At 40.0% G+C, this 20,135-nt stretch overlaps 2 protein-coding genes across 3 annotated transcripts; both read right to left on the reverse strand.

Moving 5' to 3' along the window:
* Positions 1–8,792: 8,792 nt before the first annotated feature.
* Positions 8,793–9,542, reverse strand: cldn26 (claudin 26). The gene has a single exon (XM_044338202.1). The coding sequence runs from the start codon at positions 9,503–9,505 to the stop codon at positions 8,849–8,851; it is 657 nt and encodes a 218-aa protein (XP_044194137.1). The 5' UTR covers positions 9,506–9,542; the 3' UTR covers positions 8,793–8,848.
* Positions 9,543–10,913: 1,371 nt separating this feature from the next.
* lztr1 (leucine-zipper-like transcription regulator 1) lies at positions 10,914–18,911 on the reverse strand. Of its 2 annotated transcripts, none has more exons than XM_044371034.1 (19): positions 18,310–18,911; positions 17,709–17,771; positions 17,565–17,621; positions 17,394–17,473; positions 17,188–17,296; positions 16,659–16,742; positions 16,506–16,563; positions 16,267–16,406; positions 15,978–16,179; positions 15,491–15,601; positions 15,199–15,291; positions 14,974–15,069; positions 14,493–14,679; positions 14,234–14,403; positions 13,732–14,015; positions 13,116–13,265; positions 12,432–12,537; positions 12,227–12,307; positions 10,914–11,787 (listed from the first exon to the last, which is right to left on the reverse strand). In XM_044371034.1, the coding sequence occupies exons 1-19, from the start codon at positions 18,459–18,461 to the stop codon at positions 11,671–11,673; spliced, it is 2,340 nt and encodes a 779-aa protein (XP_044226969.1). In that variant the 5' UTR covers positions 18,462–18,911; the 3' UTR covers positions 10,914–11,670. The 2 variants fall into 2 exon arrangements, with proteins under 2 accessions (XP_044226969.1, XP_044226960.1); XM_044371025.1 differs by having other exon boundaries at positions 14,493–14,682; positions 18,310–18,910.
* Between the last annotated feature and the right edge of the window lie 1,224 nt (positions 18,912–20,135).

Raw genomic sequence — 20,135 nt, forward strand, 5'->3', positions numbered from 1 at the left:
ACAAAGTACCACTGAATCATAAACCACTGAGCTGTTCTGCCATTTCCTTTCTTGCCCAAATATAACTTTACTGTTGCCAAGTTAACAATCACAAGTCACACAAAATGTAGAACATTTCTCAGATAAGACTGAGCCTTCAGTCTCTGCAGTCTCTGCCTGTGGGGGATATTGGACTGCTTTATGCTTTATTCACCACATCTTTCAGCAAAGTAAAATCACAGCACACTGTAACTCAGCAATCTAAAATAAGACTTGAAATATCCATATTTATTTGAAGGATTAATTCTATATTAAATCGTTTGAATATTTACACCTTTTTTTAACCACATTTATGATTACAGGCATATTTTCAAAAGAACATTACGTACATGAGTCTCTTTACATACATGTGCGTTGACGTGTCTGTAAAGAGACTCATGTTCTGTTTGTGAGATCTAACCCTCACTTTATGGCAGAGATGTTTTAGAATCCAATAAAAACATTTTATAGGATTAAAAAATATAGTTTTTCAATATTTTTTTACAGATTTTTTTATTATTATAATGTTGGAGAACTGATTTTTAGCAAATTTTTAAAGCAAGGAATGTGATTTATTAATAGCGTTCTTAAATAATGTTTGGCTTATACTCTCATACATGGTTGTCCATGCTCTTCTGATAGCAGTTCGTCCTGAAATATGCATGAATAGGACAAAAAACTGTAGTATGAAAACAACTGTTCTGCTCCTGATAACATTAAGCACAGCTACTAGTCAAGTCAAGCTAGAAATGACGACATAACGACTTGGAAAAGAGAGATAATGTGAAGATAAACTAAACAAGTTTTCACTGTTGTCAAAAGTCTCCTTGGTGGCTTTTTAAGCACCATACTTATGTAAATATGTAAAATATGAATATAATCTAAACAACTGTTTTAAGTTTTTGACATTCTTAAAAACTTTCCAACATGGTAAAAGACGATTTGAATAGATATTGCAGTTAAGTTTGTTTTATCATCAATTATTAGTAATTGGAGGTCCAACTAATTAGTCCTGACAGTCAGCAGCAGCTGTTTTGTCTTATATACAAACAACTGGTACCTTTTCCTTCTCACTTTGCCTCCAACACATGATACATTCAGCAGATGATTTAATCTAAGAGCTTTTGCTTCTCCACGCAGACGAATGAGAAGAACATTGTGTGACTATCACCTATAAGACAGCAATGAACTAACCTCTCCATAAGGCCAGCAATGCAAACACTGAAATGGATCAACACACAGTGTCAAATTTTCATATTCATGTCTCAGTATGTAATCCTCTTGACCAAGATGCCACAGAGAGCATTAAAATTCCTGCTCCACAAAACACTACACTGCAAACAGAGGAGGCTGGATAGCAGAGGACACGTATAACAGGATTTGGAGGCAGTAGGTGGCTTTGAAAAGGATTCAAACTGAACAAACTGTCCCAAAAATGTATTTTTCAAAATCTACTTGTTCATTTCCAATAACGGCAGTAAAGCAAACACTGGTCTCTCCACAGAGAACAGAACAATAAATAGCTTCATTGCTATTGTAAGAAAAATAAAAACTGGATGGATAGAGTGTACGACAAATATATATCAAATCCATGGACTTAACCTTTACTGCTGTATATTTTTCACTCAGACTGCAACATTAAAAACAGAAATAAAAGATCTGGAAGAGAAGACACTTTCTTCTCCACACTGAGCGTTCTTCATATTTAACATTAATATTCATCAGATTTACTCTTTCATCTCTAAACACATAAACTGTCCAGATTCTGCTGGAAATGACAAAATAGCATCTATAGCATCTATGTAATGCAATTCAGTAAAACAAGAACCCAAACAAACCAACGTCTCTATGATTTAATCTCAACTACATAATGTTCCTGTTATTTTGTTCTCCGTCTATAGCTGAGGGTGCTCTAGAGAGTTTTGTCTTCAAAAAGTTGCTGTTTTTCTTTGTTGTTGTATATTTTCTTTCAGACTAAACTAAACTACTCAGGTTGAGAGAGTGAGACAGCACAGAAAAATTATTTGGTTACCTGGTTTGGGTTTGGAGAAGCATCCTCCCATGATGGGCCCAGGATTGAGGGACACTGAGGGAGAGGGAGGGAGGGGGGAGGAGAGGTGGTAGGGGGGTAGGGGAGGCGGGGGTGGGAGTGCAGTCAGATCCTCGGGCTGGGCTGCCTGGTCGGGAGGTAACAATAACACAGAACTGGGGGTACGAGAACCTGCAGGTCCAGGCCAGCCATCGCACACGTCAGCCCTTCCACATAATCTGCACGAGACAGAAGAAATGATAGCATCAGCAACACTTCAGCTACACACATGTGATAACAACATGAATGCTGCTGTCATTATATAAGAGATTGATAAGGAAATTAAATAGACTCCTGGTTTGTTTTGTTGCTCAGCAGCTTTTAAAGATGGTTTTGAAGACTTAACAGTCTCAGCAGAACATTTACAAGATTGTCAACAGTTCTTTTTTTTATTGTTGTGGGTCTTCTAATCCATCATAGTCAGAGTGTGTTTGTGTTATTTATCAGTAAAAACTGTCTGATGTTGCCCTGTAATGACTGAATGAGTCAGGATTTAAGTGCTGGGGAGAGCAAGCCAAATTGTTTCCTGTGTGTGTGTCTATGTAACATATTAGTGCTTGTAGAGAGAGAAGCAATAGTGTTAATTGGGAACATTTCCACACACATTGTCACCTTTGTTCATGCATATTGCATGGGAAAGCGTTAAATATTAACAGCACTCCGATACCTATTAACTTTCTCGTCACACTGCGCCTTAAAGGGAAGCAAGGGGCCCCTTGAGTTTCAAAATCCCCCTTGTTTTGTTGCCACGTTGCCCTCACATTTCTGCCAGCTCTGGTATTTCACCCAAACGTACAGTTGTTAACTCACAGAGATTCACGTCGGCTGCTGTGAATCACAACAGGACAGCAGGTGTATCACTCAACGTGGTGCAATCCATCACCAAATTATCCTTTTGAGGTACAACCAAAAGGACTGCTTGATATTCTGAGCACATCTTAATGTCCTTGAACTTCAGAGAAAAAAAAGTGCACAGAGTTGAATGGAGCGCTGCTTAGCAAAGTTCCAGAGAACAAACGAGAAATGGAAAGATCTCCTCCGACTGCTCACAGCTCTGCAGCTGAGGTTGAGTTGTTGTATCTAAAACTATGAGTTTATTTGCAGTGGTGGAAAGTAATTTACTCAAGTGCTGTACTTAAGTAAAAATGTGAAGTAATTATACTTGAGTATATCTCTTTCATGCTACTGTCATGCTTATATCACAGAGGAAAATATTGCATTTTTGGCCCCACTACATTTATTTGACAGATATAGCAGCTAGTTACTATTCAGATTCAAATTTTACATTAATAAACATGAGATAAGATTATAAAATACAATGATTTGTTAAAGATTCAGTCAGAGACTTTTTGGTTTGTGACCCCTTTACAAAAAAGCCTGATTTCCCCTTTAACTTCTCAGATGGTTTTTCATTTAAAAAGCAGTTTGAGGCCTCAAAAAGTATCCAGTATTTCATAAAAGAGCACCACTGTGAAATATTAAATCAAAATACAGTACAAAAATAATTTCAAGTCAAAGATGATTTTTGGCTCAATATCTTGTCAGTCTTTCCAAATTGAGCATCCTTCCAAAGTGGAAAAGCCTCTTTTTGATCTCTATTCCGGCACACATTTCTGTGCCAAGCACTTACATTTCCCTGCATTCAGGTAACAACCATGCTAACACAGCAGAGTCTTTGATGTTGTGAAGAGCAGCAGCGTCACACTAAAATAAAGAGATATCCAATCACTTCCCAAAGAGAGAGCCTATTTATGAAGGCTTCTCCTTCACATGTTGCCCCTTGAATAATTTGTTACAACTTGAAAATTTGATAAACAACAAATTGGACCGGAGTTCCAGCAAGCCTGGGATATTTTGTGCAAAACTAAAGTAGGTTAAGCAGATTTGGTCCTCACAACATATGACGCAGATCCCGTTCTCTCACTGTTGGGCCTGTCCCCAAGCAGTGCTAATAATCCTCCCTGCAAACAAGCTGTCAGTTTCACTCACTTCCCTACAAATGTAATACCTGTTACTGGAATGCTGGGGCAGAATTAGCAAATGCAGCTCCTGGTTGGTGGTGAGGAGGCCAATCTATAAACTGACTGCGACTGAAAAAAGCAGGAATGTTGAGTGCCAAGTGCCTGTGCTCTGACGCTTACATCCATCACTCAGAACTGGAATCAGCCTTCCACAAACTGGCGCTCTCATATTAAAACAGGGGTGTTATTGCTGTACACAGATGAAAACGCCTCAGTCTGTCATGCAGAGATTTATTGTCCCATATTCCTTTCAGCCAAACCAGATGCCCGCCACTACACATCAGCAGCAGAGGAACAGATGCTGTGACATCCATATGCAGTACTAACAGTGGATATTTAATTATAAAATATATATTATTTTACAGCAGTTAATAGGCCCTGGCACAATTCATGAAGACTGGAAATTTGCAGCAGCACTTATAAATAAAAGAAGAGCTCATTTTCTTCCAAACAAACCAAATCAGTGGTCTCAGTTTCATTCAAACACTTGTTTGGCAGGTGTGTTAGCCTGTGGTTAACGATTAGGACGCTCTGATCCTCGGCTGATAAAGGACAAGAGCTCACAACAGTCTAACCGCACACTTAAATATTTGCCCACACCTCTTTCCCTCACTTCTCCTGGTTTGTGAAATACAAGATAAGCAGGAGGATTCATCCCCCCGGATTGCATAAACCGTAGTGTTGAGCAAAAGCGCTGTTAGTGGTTATTTATTTTTGTTGACTGTTGGCTTAACAACAAGCTCAATGTGGGGACAAGAGGATGAAAACTGAGAGTTTAAATGCTTGATATTTTTGGTATTTCTGCCTTTGTCATTTTGATTGTTCATAATGGAAAGAGACAGGCGGGATAGGAGAGGTAAAGACAAGTGTCCTTGGACAACATACGCCAATAGAGTCACCAGGTTGCCCAACAACATGACAAAAAGCTTGACTGACTTCTGTTTATTCCTGTAGTTACATCTCTTACTCTGTAATAGAATAGAAAGGATCCCCATTAAGAAGCTCCTTTCTGTGAAAAGTCCAAAGTCGTTTTCTTGTAGATAAATGTTACATGTTACAGTTAAGATCAGGAGAACTGACAACAACTCCATATGGTTCTAAACAATTCATGACTAAAACAAAGTGATATAATCCTGAATGTCTGAACTATGTTTTTACTGTGAGCAGTCACAGAGGTCACATACTTAAGCTTTTGATGGAATTCAAAAACAAACCCCAAGTGTTTAAGGTAATGCATACATGCCACGTGGCTCAAGAAAACAAAGATTATACCGTCATTCAGCATTGTTCAGTGTTCAGTTAGCATCACTTTATCCGCTTTGTCATGAAAAAGCACCTAAACTTTACATTCTGTGTGTTGTATTCTTCTGTAAATTTGGATAACATTATGGCACTGCGGACTCGTATCAGGATAACTTGCTGCTGCTTTGAGCGATAACCTCTCCATGATGTCATGGAAAACTAGAATTGTGGTTTACTACAGTGGAGCTGAGCCTCCATACAGCAATTTTGCAATGGACCAGTTTCTCAGCACACACACACACATTAGTTCCTGTCAAAACCAGTAGAGAGATGTAACCTCAATATTTTAAAGAGTTACTGATGTGTCCTGACTATTAAACACTCAATCAGCCCTTTAAGGGAGTGTTTTGATCTGGTTCTTTCTCACGTGTGTGTGTAGCAGATTTTCATTCACTGATCCATGAATTAAAATCTGTTATGAACTGTAGCTCTGTGGGGGGTTTTTCTACTGTGATTTCAATAAATATACTGCACCACTGGTTCTCCAGAGCAGAGCAAACAACTTCCATACAAGTACTGTACTGTATTGTATTTAATGTGGCCACAGTGTACCAATGCAGGCAAAAATCCACTTAAAGAAACAAGTCAGAGCATCACAACATTAACATCCTATTAGAAAGTCACAACACTGAATCATGTCAAATGAATACATCAGCTTACCAAAGCCAGCGGTGTGCATGGAGCAGGTGCACTGAGATCCAGTCAAACTCCCTGGTGCTCAGCTTCCCCTGTGGAGCACGGTAGCATATTAGCACCAGTCCCCTAACAATCCCTGTCCCTCTCCGGGATTGGCTCTCTCCACTGGAGTACTCCCAGTCTGTGTGTCCCTCTGTACCCTCCTGCGCTCTCCTCTTCTCCCTCTTGATGCAGCAGAGGCTCTGGTGTGTGTGTGTATGTGTGTGTGTATGTGTGTGTGTGCGTGTGTGTGTGTGTGTGTGTGTGTGTGTGTGTGTGTGTGTGTGTGTGTGTGAGCCCCCTCCAGCAGCAGACTGAGCCGACCGGTCGTGGGAGTTGCTCTCTTTCGCTGGTCGAGCCTGCAAATGCAGCACGGAGGACCTTTGCCAGTTTCTCAGCTGTATGCAGTATTGATGGAGTTGCTGAGGGGATGCTAACACAGCATGAATTCTCACCGTCCCCTGCTCTCCCCCTCCCACCCCTGCTCTCTCTTTCCCAAACACATCCACACACACACACACCCACACTCTCTCTCTCTCTCTCATAGAGGCTGCTTGCTTTTCTGTTCAGATCCTTTCAGCCTCGCCTTCAGATGTCAAAGACCTGAATTGCCAGTTAAGCCAGATCAAAGACTTGCTGCCCTCCCCACTGGTCTGACTGCCCACTTATCACACTGCCTGCTTACTGTGCATGCATGCTGCTGCTTAAGGAGTATGTTGTTAAAACTTACCACTTTTATTACATTTATCCCGACCACCAGGAGACATACTCTTCAGACTGCAGCACATTATAAACACTGAAACAGCTCTTACTATACAATAGCGTGTGTGTGTGTATGTGTGTGTGTGTGTGTGTGTGTGTGTGTGTGTGTGTGTGTGTGTGCTACTGTCCTACACTTCTTTCAGTCAGTGCAGCATAGGGAGAATGAGTCAAAGTGCAGTCGGTGCAGTAAATCCCAGTTTCAGTCAGGGGGGTAGTGGTGGTGGTGGAGCAGGATTAAAAAGGTATACACTGAGTCTTATAGAAATGAGCTCTCAACATATTTCCATTCCTTATGCTCCCACTGTGGGAGGAACTGTGCCTCCCTTTTAACCAACTGCAGGGAACAAAGTAATTCACCTGATAGTCTCAGATTCCTTTCTATGGAAATGACGGCAGCATGGATGATGATCAGGATGCAGCACAGATAACCTTTACAGAAAGCTAAAATGTCCATGAATAGGCTTGGTGCACTGATACATCAATCATTGTACTTTCTGTCTGTTGGGCTACTTGATATGCAGGGAAGTGAACTGTACATGTCATATATATTCACTGTGCTAATCTCTCATTCATGTGTTTGTGTGTGTTGTAATTATTTATGGTGCCTGTTTGCTTGTTTTGTTCTTTCTTTTGCACTGGAACTGGAGTATCTATCTAAAAAGATACTAAATCTGCTGTACTTCAGTTAATTAGATGAAACAGATTCCTTCTTTTTCTGCGGCTGCAGTGTGCTGACAGCTGACATGTGCACATGTGTCTGTGTGTTTTTGTTACTCTCTGCGTGTGTTCGGGTACATGTATGGGTGTAATTGAGAGTAGGGGGTGTGCACGTGCACAACGAGATGACTGATCAGGCTCTCCCAGCCCGCAGAGAGGGCAGCCTTACATCACTGATACATCACTCTGTTTAATTGAATTACAGGGGGATTCTCATCTGCAGGGGCCAGGGAGAACTGCAGCATCAAAAAAGCCAGATTAAGGGAGGTTAGAGGAGTCAATGAATCATTCATGGGCTAAAATATAAAATCATACCCTGCAAAAATATTAATGTCAGCTGTTAGGGTAGATTCAACCCGAATGGTAATAAGATCTAAGCATCAGCAAAGAAAATGAGCATCAAAAAATAGGACTAAAAGTATCCAAATCTATTGTAATCATCACATTGTACAGCAGTGTACCAAAGCCAAATTGTCTGTTAAAGACTAAGACAACCTGGTGGTGTCCAGTCCCTCCCCTAAACTAAATTCAACACACAATAGCTGCAGCACTGGAATGAAACTCTTATTAAACTATTCACTTCTTCCCTGACAGTGGGCTCAGAGACCCTACCATAATATGGTACTTATGACTTTACTTCCACCATCTAGCACATTTATTTAGTAGCTACTTTGTTGAAAGTTTTAAATCTTACTCTTCAAACGACACTATAAACTCCAAATTCAACAGAAATTCAACCACAACTGTAATGTTCACACATTACGTTACTCTGGTACACTGATTTTTCAGAAAGCATGAATAACTTTGATTTAATCGTTGTCTGGTGTCTGTTATATTAAAACACCTGTCAATCAATTTGGGAGTCAGTCCTTCAGTTTGGATCCGACATTATTGTTAAAGTCAAGGTTTGCTTTTTGCACCTCACATTATTTTAATACTTTGCGAAAGCTTTTCCACTCATCACAGTTGCGCCACCTGATGTGGACAATCTCTATAGTTAGCGAATACAAATTACAGAACGGTATTTGATACTTTTGGTAAGAAAACTGACTTATAAATGAACAAATAAAACACAAAGAGCCATGTAGCTTTCAAGTTACTTTAGTCAGAAATTTGTTGTTCTTGTTCATCATTGTGACACAAATAGAGCTACTGAAATATTTCACATGTAATTTGCTGATCTCATCACTCAAGTCAACAGGCTGACAGGCTTTCATATCAAGTACATACATGTGCAGGTAACACACATTTTACAATAAGAGATTTATAAAACCTCAGTCTTCAGGTAGTGCTGCGTCCTGTGCTTCACCTGTGGGCTGTTCGGCACACTTGGTGGCTGCTGGTCGAAGTCTCCCATGCACACAGCAACAAAGAAGAGGGTCCCTCCGATGATCAGTGCCAACCCTCCAAACCATCCAGAGAACATTGCCTCTCCATACTCCCAGCGTGGCATCACATCAGGAAAACCCTCGTTCCAGAAGTCAACCACAGTCGTATAGGCCACAATAGAGACAGGAGCCAGAGTGGTGAGCCCTGACACCCAGGACAGCACCCCAGCGAGGATGAGGAGCCCTCTCCTCAGGTGAGGTTGGCCCAAACACATCTCAACCCCCTCCAGTCCTGGAAAGGCAACCAGCAAAGCTAAACCTCCAGTGCCTAAAGACACTGACATGAGCACCCTGGAGATCTGCAGGTCCATAGGCAGTCCCAGGACAGACTCATAGGCCTTGCACTGCACTCCCACCTCCTCAGTGTAGAGGCAGGTGTGCCACAGTCCAGAATACCAGTTCTCCACTTCGTTCAGGTCAGAGTTCATTGTCTTCCACAGTGGGAGGAAGGTGGTGACCAAAGAGGTGACCAAACCCCCGAACGTCACAAAGACAGCAGTCCTCTGCATCATTTTAGTTGTCAGAAAAACCATCTTCTGCCTCTGTTGATGACACACATACACACTCTGTGCTGCAGCCTCTGCTCAGCCCTGCAGGTCTGAGGAACAGGTCAGGAGATCCAGAGTGGCTCTGAAGCCGTCCCACCTGCTGAGGTAGCAGGACCGACCCGGCCAGCCCACTTATTCAGGATCCTTAATAAAAAGCACCAGATAAGTGGGAGATAATCCAGGACCGTGGCATGACAACAGACATACTGTTTTGTTCCAGTGTTCAATATCGCAGCGAACAATGAACACTCTTTTTAGATGAAACCCAGTATGTCCAATGGGATTCTGGGCTGTGAGTGCACAAGTAGACTTAAATGAATGAAACATGAGCAAGCTGTGCACAGGGGAACATACAAAAAAAACAAAGAATAATTAAAAGATACCCAAGGGATGACTATAATAGCCTGTTCCTGTGCAGCTGTGATATTCAGTCCATCTTTTAAAGTTGTAATTATTTCAGATGAAACATTTCACAAGTGTCACTGATGTGACTCACTGATGAGGCATTGTTTTAGTCGAGTCATTTATACACTCTAAGGAAATCGAGGGAGGAGCTTTTGATTTGCCAAGCGTCTCAAGTATCTGGACTATGAATAGCACTTTGTGCTCACTGCAACAGTACTTACAACACTTTGTGAATTCCACTGTGGCTCTCTGCAGATCTTAGAGTACAACTTGGCAGTGAACAGAAAATTCAATCTCAGCATTTAGGTCAGCTTCTTTTTTATTTTTAATAAAGAAACAAATGTCAAAAAGCTTGAGTCCTTCCCAACAATCTTGTCATTTATTTGAGTCGTAGTTATGGGTTTAATTACTGTATAAAGTTTTTAAGCAACTGTGTTATTAATAAAATTTAACTATTTAACCAATTAGTTTATTAAAATTGAACCCACTTGTTCCACATATAAAGTAAATATTAACATATTTTGTTAAAACCTTACAGAAGCTGAAGGAGTTCACCTTGTCAAACCAAGGAGCATTGTCTGAGCTTATCACCAGAGATCTGCGGAAACTGAAACCCCTGATGGCGTGGGTAATTTTACAAAAGGTTAAGGATTGACCTTCAGTTTTGTCAGGTAGTATATGGGTCACAGGGGCTTTAGTTTATGACGAGAGTCTGGATAAGAATTAAACATTTGTTCAGTTCAATATAAAACAATATTTGTGAATATCCCACTTTAGTTATCAAAACTTACAGCAGAAACTGTCACTCCTGAATTTTAGATATAAAAACACTGTATTTAAGCTTATTGCAACTTTACAGCATCCAGATTTTCTGAGATTTATCATCATTGTGCATTTAAATTATGTACAAATGTAAGTTTTCCAAACAAATAAGAGTGACTAGCGCTCACTGTGGAGAGAGAACAATAAAAACTCAGTTCAACATGACTCACTTTATATGAAGATTTATTAAGGCTTTAAGTACATGAAACCCATGTGGGTAAATATTCATTAACAGCATACTGATGTCACTAATTATACATTGCTATATTGTACAGATATATAGAGAGTTTATGTCTGTTATTTATGGTACCGTGTTTATGACAATGACATTAAACAGAACAAATAGCTTTATGACAGACATGACATACATGGTGTTTTTCGTAATAATATTGATTTGTTTAATTTAATCCAGGCTTGTTAACTGTGTCAGAGCTGAGAATAATATGAGTGATGAATACAGATACTTTGATTAAGTTACATTTACTGTAGACGACCGTGAATGTATTCGAGGAGACGTCTAAAAACTAGACAGCTGACATTTCTATAGTGTCACAAGTATGAATTATTACAGTAAACTGCATGTCTATAAAAAATGCAGCATCAATACTGAGCAGAATAAAACCTTGCAAAAGTTTTGTTATGCATATACAAAATAAATACATGACAAAATAAACACAGTAAACAATCCTAACTGAGCTAGAATCTGGTTTCTTCACTGATTTCACTCCTCATTTAGATGCAGAGTGACAAACAAAAATTTGATACTGCAGGAATAAAAAAAGGAGTCTATGGGTGTTGAGACGTGCAAGGTCCAACATAAAGAGAAGTACTGCGTGTGGGGAGGAGGGAATGAATACAAGTAGGTGGAGCAGAGATGTATGGCTTCTGTGAGAGGAGAGAAGAGCCCGGTTCTCCGCGTCATCCTAAATGTCGGAGCCCATCTCGGCACACTGTTTGTCTGATATGTGTGTAGCTAGAGACTCAATGATGTCCAACAGCAGCAGCTGGCTGAGAGACCGCAGGTTGGGAAGCTTGGATACCTTCGGAAGGGGAGGAGAGCAAAAAAAAAAGAAAAAAAAGAAAAAATAAATGAGCCAGAAATTAATACAAGACAGTGAGTCAAACAAGTAAAATGAGGAATAAGCAGCACTTGATTTGCTCATGCTCAAAAAAATAAAACAGAAAGAAGCTTAACGAAAACATTAACAACAGAGCTAACTCTCTGTGAAGAAGGGTGAGGATTGAGCGCTTCACTGTGTCTTTGAATAACAAACAATAATCAGAGTGGCACTATGACCCTCATCGTAATGTGATGAGGTGCTTGTACAGCCGGCCTCCCCTCTACGTAGAGGATAGAGGGTGATCCACTAGGAGGCCAAAAGGTGTCGGTCTCCCGCAAAGAAGACGGGACTACAGGGTTAGCTCAGCTGCAGTGAGTGGGCAGCAAACCCCCAGGGCTCCGGATACGAGCCCACCCACCTTGATGAACTGGTGGACAATAATGTGGAGGCAGTGCTTCTTCATGTCCAGAGCCTGGGTCTTATCAGCCGCCTCCAGAATCTGAAGAGGGGACAAAACATCAAGGTGGAAAAAAGTGATTCTCACCGCATAAAGAAATTCTTCTAGCATGGGGCAGCACTGTCAAATTAGGTCACTGCTCCCACATGGCTGAAAACATAAATACCTGCAGGACATTCTCCACAGTGACGTTCATCTCCAGATTCTGCTTGCAGTAAGCCTGCAGCCTGTTATTTGAAAACCCGTAATAATATGGTGCAGCAAAGAGATAGCTGTTCATCAAAAGGTCAAGGGAAAGAAAAACAGGATTCATCATTTTGAGTTTTGACCATCGCGGCAGTCACTTTAAACTTTTCACTTAAATGTGAATTAGATATATTTACTCATTTAATCATATTAATTTATATGCAACTTTTTAACTTAACATACACATCCAAAATATAACATTATAATGGATTAATGCTAATAAAACTATTTAAAGCTATATTTTATTCCCTGTGTTATATCTCAACTGTTGAAAGTTAAAAGCAGAAGCACATTACAATGCAGTTCCAATAATGTCCACTAGGCGCTGACTGCAGCTTTTTATGGATCCCAATTTTGACCTAAATCTTAACCATGCCAAACCCTTACCAAATCTCAAGCATCTATTTTAATAAAAACATAACTGCTTTCTGCCATATTTTAATTTTACACCTAAATCCAAACATCCTGTTTATTGGTCCACTTGCAGCACTTTACAGAGTCCACTGAAATACTACAAAATCCCCCAACTTCTCTGCAGAAATAATAACTAAACAAATTAAATCTTTTAAAAAGGCAAAAAGTGGTTTGAGTTTGATAAGGATACAGTGAATCTTCTGGAGGCATGTTGACGTCCCCGTAGTAGATATAACGCAGCATGGACTCAAACGCCTGCTTACTTGGAACCATCTCACCGATGGAGATGTTTACTTGACCGTCTTCAGGCATGAAGGAGCGGAACATCGCCTCGAAGTAACTGAGGAGTCAAAGAGTACAAGTTACAAGTGTCTCTGTAAATACAATGATAATAGTTAATAACCTTTCTGGAATTGTAGCACATTTCTAAATTTTGCAAAAGGAAACTGTTGTGGATTTTATGAAAACTGCTCTTAACAACCTAAATAAATGTAAATATACGTAAATGTACCAGCACATAATATACTATTATACAAACTGTTTTGTCTAATTGTTCAAATTTTTCAAAATTTCTGAAAATGCCTTAAAATGTCTCATTAAAATCTTAAGAGCACATTTTTGCTAGTACAAGTTAAACAGAATTGATAATTAAGAATTAAATTTTTCTCTTTTGAAAGTAAAAAGATTTTAAATCACATTTGATAGTACAGAAAAGCCTTGAAATAATTGAATTGCTACAGTGGCTATATGTGCAAAAAACCCCTAATACTTTAAAAAGGATAAATTCGGTACTGCCGGGTCTCTACCTGGATCGAGCTGCCAGTATGGCTTTATGAGCAGGTCGCGGGTGTCCGTCTAACAGCAGAATAATGTCGCAGAACTCCAGGCCGCCTCCCTCCAGGTAAGCCTTCATGTCCTGCACCAGGGACGTACCGATGTCCACAGGCTGGTCAGAGTACAACCTGGGGGGAGGCTGCTGCTTTCGCCGCACGATCTCCACAATCAGCGGGGTGGACAGATGTTCAAACTCCTTTGTCATGATCACCTGGTTGAAGTGTGACTCCTTCACCACAAAATTAAGGCAATGTTCCTGGAGGAAGAAATCAATTTTGGGTGTCACTGACAGAATAAATGATTATTTCTGTTTCCTTTGCGACTTAAAAAGTAACTTCACACAAAGCTGCAAACATTTTTAACTGACCGATTTTGTTGAGTTTTAAATTTGTTGTACTGAAGACTTCAACCACTAGAGGTCAGTAAAAACACACTTGCAGCAGGTTTTGTGTTGCAGCAGTTATTCGGACGTACCTTCAGCTGGTCCAGTTGCAGCTTGTTGGCATTTTCACAAACACTGAGAACGTTCTGCAGGTCGACAGATGCCTCAATGTACTGCACGCACAGCTGCTCCAAGCGCGAAAGCTTAAAACTAAGGGCTAGTTTGTATACATCCATGATTAGGAGAACATCCTGGACATGACCTGTGTAGACAGACAAGAAAAAAACATTTTGTCTCTTCTTATGATTTATTTAAGGATCCAGAGACAGAGAAACATATGAAGAGAGCTACCTCTGCGCGGGTACTGGATCTTGTCTGTGTACAGGAACTGCATCAAGACTTCAAAGGGCTGGGCCTCCGCTTCCCTGATGGAGACCTCTAACATCGGCTGTGTGCCTGAAGGCCTGTTGCCTCCTGGGATATCCCTCGGTCCTCCAGTCGCCCCCTCGTCACTTTCCTCACTGCTCTCCTGTTTAGTCTTCTGCACACAGACACAGCAGATTATGTAACACTTTCTGTTCACGTCTCAGCAGAGGTTCATCTATAGCCGTGACCTCCCCCTGTTAAAGTGTTTCTTTGAATATATATATTGTTTTAATAGTAGTTCATGTTGATTTTCTATTCTATCTACAAGATAGAAGTTTGAATTTGTTTTTTTCTGGTCTTCCAGTCTGATAGTTGAGTGAAATGAACTACAAAAGCCTCTTCCTGTTTTTTCTTAATCAAATTCTGTCTGACAGGAAATGAAGAGTACTTGCTGCATGGCTCTGACCTGTCGCTGCCTATCCCGAGCCTGCAGGATTTTCTTCCGCAGCCACTGGCATCTTGCAGTCACTATGGCAATATGGCCCAAGACTCTCTCCTCCCTCTGTAAACACCACACGGAGTCAGACAGATGATAAGAAGATAAGAAAATAGTTATTTGGATAATGTTTATGACACCTTGTACTTTTTTCTCAGCAGTAAAGAGTCTTAAGACTAAACTCACTAAACTCACCTCTCCCAGAATAAACTCCACATCACAGAACTGACGGTTCTCCCACAGTTTGCCGTAGTCTTCATGTAGAGTACACTTTGGATAGCATGAGAACTGCAAGAAGAAGAAAACAAATATTGTTAAGCGTTCAAGGAGTAACTATTATAACTTCTCTCAGAGAATGCTTGATGCTTCAAGTACTGCAAATTCATCATGTTTTCTTTGGGTAGGAGAAGCTTCTGACCACTTTGGAATATTAGATATTTGAAGCAAGTGCTTGTATATTTCAACAATAAAACATAAGGATGCCAACCTGGAATCTGTACATCTCCCCACTGCGTACATTGTTGTCCACAGTCCCTCCAAAGATGTACATGGCATCTTGAATCACAGCAGCAGCATGGAAGAGTCTCCCGCTGGGCATCTGAGGCAGAGACAGAAGAAATTCAGCATTTAAAAAGTGTAAGGAGACTGTTATTGATTATTATAATCTGAATTTCTATACAATTTATGTAACTTTTAACAAAAAGATGCAGCATGTCCTCTACAGTTTCAATTAAAAGTAGCTAAACTAAAAATGAAAAGGAAAACAAACTGATTTTTATTTCCAGTAATGTTTTAAGAAACACAAACACATTTTTTGTGACCTCAAAGATACAGGAAGTGCTAAATGGATGTTAAACACATAACTAATATATTCCTGTTTATCATTTAGATGATCAACCAAATATATTTCTGAATCAAGCAGCCACTACCTTTATGTCTTGACACAGTACTTTGTAAATCCACTGGGTTCATACCTCACTGTCCAGGCTGGGTTGGATCACCTCCCAGGTCTGAGAGTCCACATCATAGCAGTGCAGCTCGTTGGGCAGAGTGTTATCAGCAGCACCTCCAAACACGTACAGATGGCGGTCGAAGGCGACCATCGTGTGGCCATATCGTCTCTGGGGAGGCGGAGGGGAGCCTCGCAGTAAATGTTCAGTGGGGATGCGTGTCCACCTGAGAAGATGGAGAACAGGATCTAACATTTGCAACTACTGGATTAGTGACTGCGAGTCACAGGCACATGCAAAAGAGTTTGCTCACATGTGGCCTTTGAACTCGAACTGGAAGAGGTTGTTGGTGATCTTGGCTCCACTCTGACCAGAAAACACAAACATCTTGTCCCTGCATACGGCTACAGGGAAGTTGCAGCAAGATGGAGGAATCTCACCGCTCTGATCGATCTGATGGACACAAAGGCAGAAACTGAGATGTTATTACGTACAGTGTTTGTGTGTGTTCTACTCTCAATGTTGTATATATAAAAAAGTTATTATACTGGCCTCCTCCCAACACGCGTGTTCTCGATCCTGCAGACTGATGGTCCACATGTCATTCAGCCTACACATGGGGAAGATATCCATAAATATTACACATACACACACACAAAAAAAACCCCAAAGTGTGGATGAGTTAAAGAACAAAATCAAACATACCTTGCATTCCCATCATAGCCAGCAAATATCCAGAGTTTATCACTGTAGACTGTGGCCCCGTGTGCAGACCGAGCCACTGGCAAACTAAAACAGAGACGAAGGACTGATTAACTGATGAGCTCATTGTTTTCCGTTTTATTGATTTCCACCAAAAAAAGAAATTTCCGTATGGATTTTATGGCCCAAACAACCAATTAAATGTGTTTCCATTTGCAAGAAAACATTAGTCACTGCAAGATCATCTTGCAACGAGGACATTTGAGATTCCACAATAAAAACTGACAGACACAAACATGAGGAAAAATAGAAAATGAGGTGCAGATCATTCACCAGAGTCCCTCAAAGTAATCTAAAAAGATGGTTAAACTACTTTTTGAGCTACAAATAAGATTTATTTTTTATATAACTGATATTTTATTCATTCACTTTATGTTAATATTCAAAATAAACACAAAATATGTCCCATATTTGTTTGGACCCTTCAGTGGCTTTGAAACAAGTGGCAACAACAACTTCAGAAATACATTACCTCCCCTCCACTTTCCATTCAGTCCACTGTCCTGTTGCAAACTTGTACTCGAAAAGATCATTTTTGTTTTTCAAGTTTGAGTTTGAGTAGATGTCTCCAGTGTAGCCCCCTGAAATAGATTCAAGTCACACATTACATCATCAATATTACATGGGTTTGAAATGTGTAGAAAACATGGTATTTGATTATGAAGAACATAAGCTTACCAAAAACAAACATGCTGCTGCCATAAACGACAGCCGAGTGGTGATATCTGGGAGCAGGTGGAGTTCCAGTGGTGAAGGCTCTGTAAAATATATTATAACCACGGATTCGGTCAAATTGTGCAGCTTATATGTCTATAATTTATAGGGCATAGTGTATTGCTGCAATCTTACCGACACCATGAGCAGTCCTTCACATCAAAGCGGAGCAAGTCATTCAACATGTTCTTCCTGTTGGACAACAGATTTTAACATACGTTTAACATACATATGTTGTGGACAAGTATGAAGAAAAATGCCTGTCTAACTACCACTTACCCATTGTCTCCCCCAAACACGTATATGGCATCCCTGTACGCCACAACAGTGTGCTTGCTGCGCCTGAATAAAACCAAATGAAGGTCAGGGTGAATAAACATCCAGGTTTAAAAGGACAGGTTCTGTCTTAAAACAACATTCAGGTATCCATATGACCACTGAAAGAGGTTTTCCTTCCTGTCCATACTGGCTATTAAAAGATCTCCTTCATATGTGCTTTCAATGTAAGTGATGGAGGCCAAAATCCACAGCTGATCTGAAGCTTAAGCTGGCACTAAAAAGACTGTAACGTTGAAAGATATCTACTTGATTTGACTCATTTGGACGGCTGAAGCTTCAGATAAACTTTTAAATACCTTTTTGCACAAAAGGAAGCTTGTGGATTTTGTTCCCCATCACTTATATTGTAAGTGCATCATGAAGGGATCTTCTAATGGTCAGTCTGAACAGGAGGTATGATTACAGCAAGAAAAAAAAATCTATTTCAATGTTCATTTGTGGGTTTGTTGACTGTTGTTTTAAGACAGACTTGAAAAACTGTGAACTCGTCCTTTAACCAGTTAGCTAAAGCTGCTGCTATCATCATCTGTCAACACGTTACCTTGCACCAACAAACTCGTCACAGGGAGGGAGTCTTCTCCAACGATGAACAGTCTCAAATGGGCCGAAATTAAGTGTCAAATATTCCACACTGTCGGAGCAACTGTGGTCGAAGTCAACACTTGGAGCCACTTTAGTAGATTTACAGGACATTGTTGCTAACTCATCCAGCTGATGCACTTCTTCTCAGGGCCATTCATCTAACGCCATCGTTTAAACGCTCATTTATCTGTCTGACACTGCTATCACTGGCACAGATACAACAAAAGTCTGATTTATTTACGTTAGAGCATTATTTAGGTCAGAGGATTAGTCAGCTAGCGACTGGCGACGCTAAAAGCTACAGTTAGCCGCATAGCTAATGCTTGCTAACTAGCCAGTGCTGTCCTACTGCTAAGCTGCTAAACAGCTACAGTGAATAAAACAAATAATATACGATATCCTGTAATATCTGCTTCATCCGGTTCAATTATTCAGCTGATATGTTCCGCGTAATTCAGTGGAAGTACAACAAGATGTTAAACGTGAAAACTAAACTAGCAAAACAGGAGCAGCCGTCCAGTCACACCCCCGACTGACAGACACTTCCTGTCATGTAAAGAGATACAAAAGGACATAATAGTTCATTATTAATTAATGATTATTATTACTAATTATGAATTTAACCCTCAAAACCATTGGCTGTATATACAGCAGGTCTATGTATTTAAAATGTGACAAATGTTAGTAAAGCTTAGTAAAGAGTCATAAAGGTCAGCAATAAAAAATGTTGATAAAGAATTAAATTTAGCCCATCATACAGGATCATACAGTCCTGAGCTGTCTAAAATCATGAGTTAGTACTTTTTTTTTTCTACAGTAAGTGTCAAGTCAGCCGTTGTTTATGGTAGTAAGTTGTTAATTAAATTTGGTCTATGCTGCAGCTCTACATAGGCCTATAGATAGATTGTTTGATTCACAAAATCACAAAAGTTGTTCTTATTAATAATGGCTCTGTCAAGCATCCGTAAATTATTTGTCAAACAACAAAAAAGCAAATTTTTACAACTGTTACATTCTTTATGTCATTAGTCTTATGTGTCTCAATAGAAAAACTTTCTAATTTTGAACATGTGCTGCAGCCTTCTTCTGATCAGCTTTTCATCCAGGTACCATACGGTGTATGTGTGTGTGTGTGTGTGTGTGTCTGTGTGTGTTCATGCACATTCATAAGTGCACATATTAAAGAGATATAATGTTTTGTTGCACACTAAAAATGTCTGCATGTCCCTGCAGGTGAAGAGGGCAGCTCACCTTCTGACTCCTTCTCTGAGAGCCCAAATTTCGTGAGAAAATCACTAAAGCTCCTGTCAGACAAATAGAAAACAATGTCTTTTAATATTAAAAGGGGCCTTCAGGGACCACTATTCACTATTATTTATTTTATTACAGCCTCTGTCTTTCTATAAGTTATACTGTTTCCATTGGCTTATTGTTGCCTCCTATAATTTTCATATGTTTTCTGCATACAAATCACTGGCATGCAAAATCAATAGACTTTATTCACAACAGACATTTTGACATGTCATAGAGGGAAAAGCACAGGTTTAACCAATGACATTATTAATGTCCGCATGCAGTGATCAGATTCCAAAGCCTCGTATTCTGCATGCTGATTCACTGGCTTGACTTACAAGACATAAATTGAACTTGGCCATCGTTAACGTTATTAGTTCCACCTGTGCTTTACCTGTTATGACAAGTCAAAATTTCTGCTGTGGAAGAAGATATTTAAACAAACTAGTGAGGATATACTTATGAAGCCCCATTTGTGCCTTTTTCACAGAG

The sequence above is a fragment of the Thunnus albacares genome, chromosome 2, assembly GCF_914725855.1.
Source record: "Thunnus albacares chromosome 2, fThuAlb1.1, whole genome shotgun sequence".
Taxonomy (NCBI): Eukaryota; Metazoa; Chordata; class Actinopteri; order Scombriformes; family Scombridae; genus Thunnus; species Thunnus albacares.

Excerpts from the sequence above, each read along its gene's own strand:
- cldn26 (XM_044338202.1), bottom strand. The coding sequence starts at position 9,505 with ATGGTTTTTCTGACAACTAAAATGATGCAGAGGACTGCTGTCTTTGTG.
- lztr1 (XM_044371025.1), bottom strand. The coding sequence starts at position 18,461 with ATGTCCTGTAAATCTACTAAAGTGGCTCCAAGTGTTGACTTCGACCAC. Across the intron at positions 15,602-15,977 it reads AACCCAGCCTGGACAGTGAG|ATGCCCAGCGGGAGACTCTT; the intron begins GTATGAACCCAG and ends TCTCTGCCTCAG. Across the intron at positions 13,266-13,731 it reads ATACTGGCAGCTCGATCCAG|TTACTTCGAGGCGATGTTCC; the intron begins GTAGAGACCCGG and ends TTGACTCCTCAG.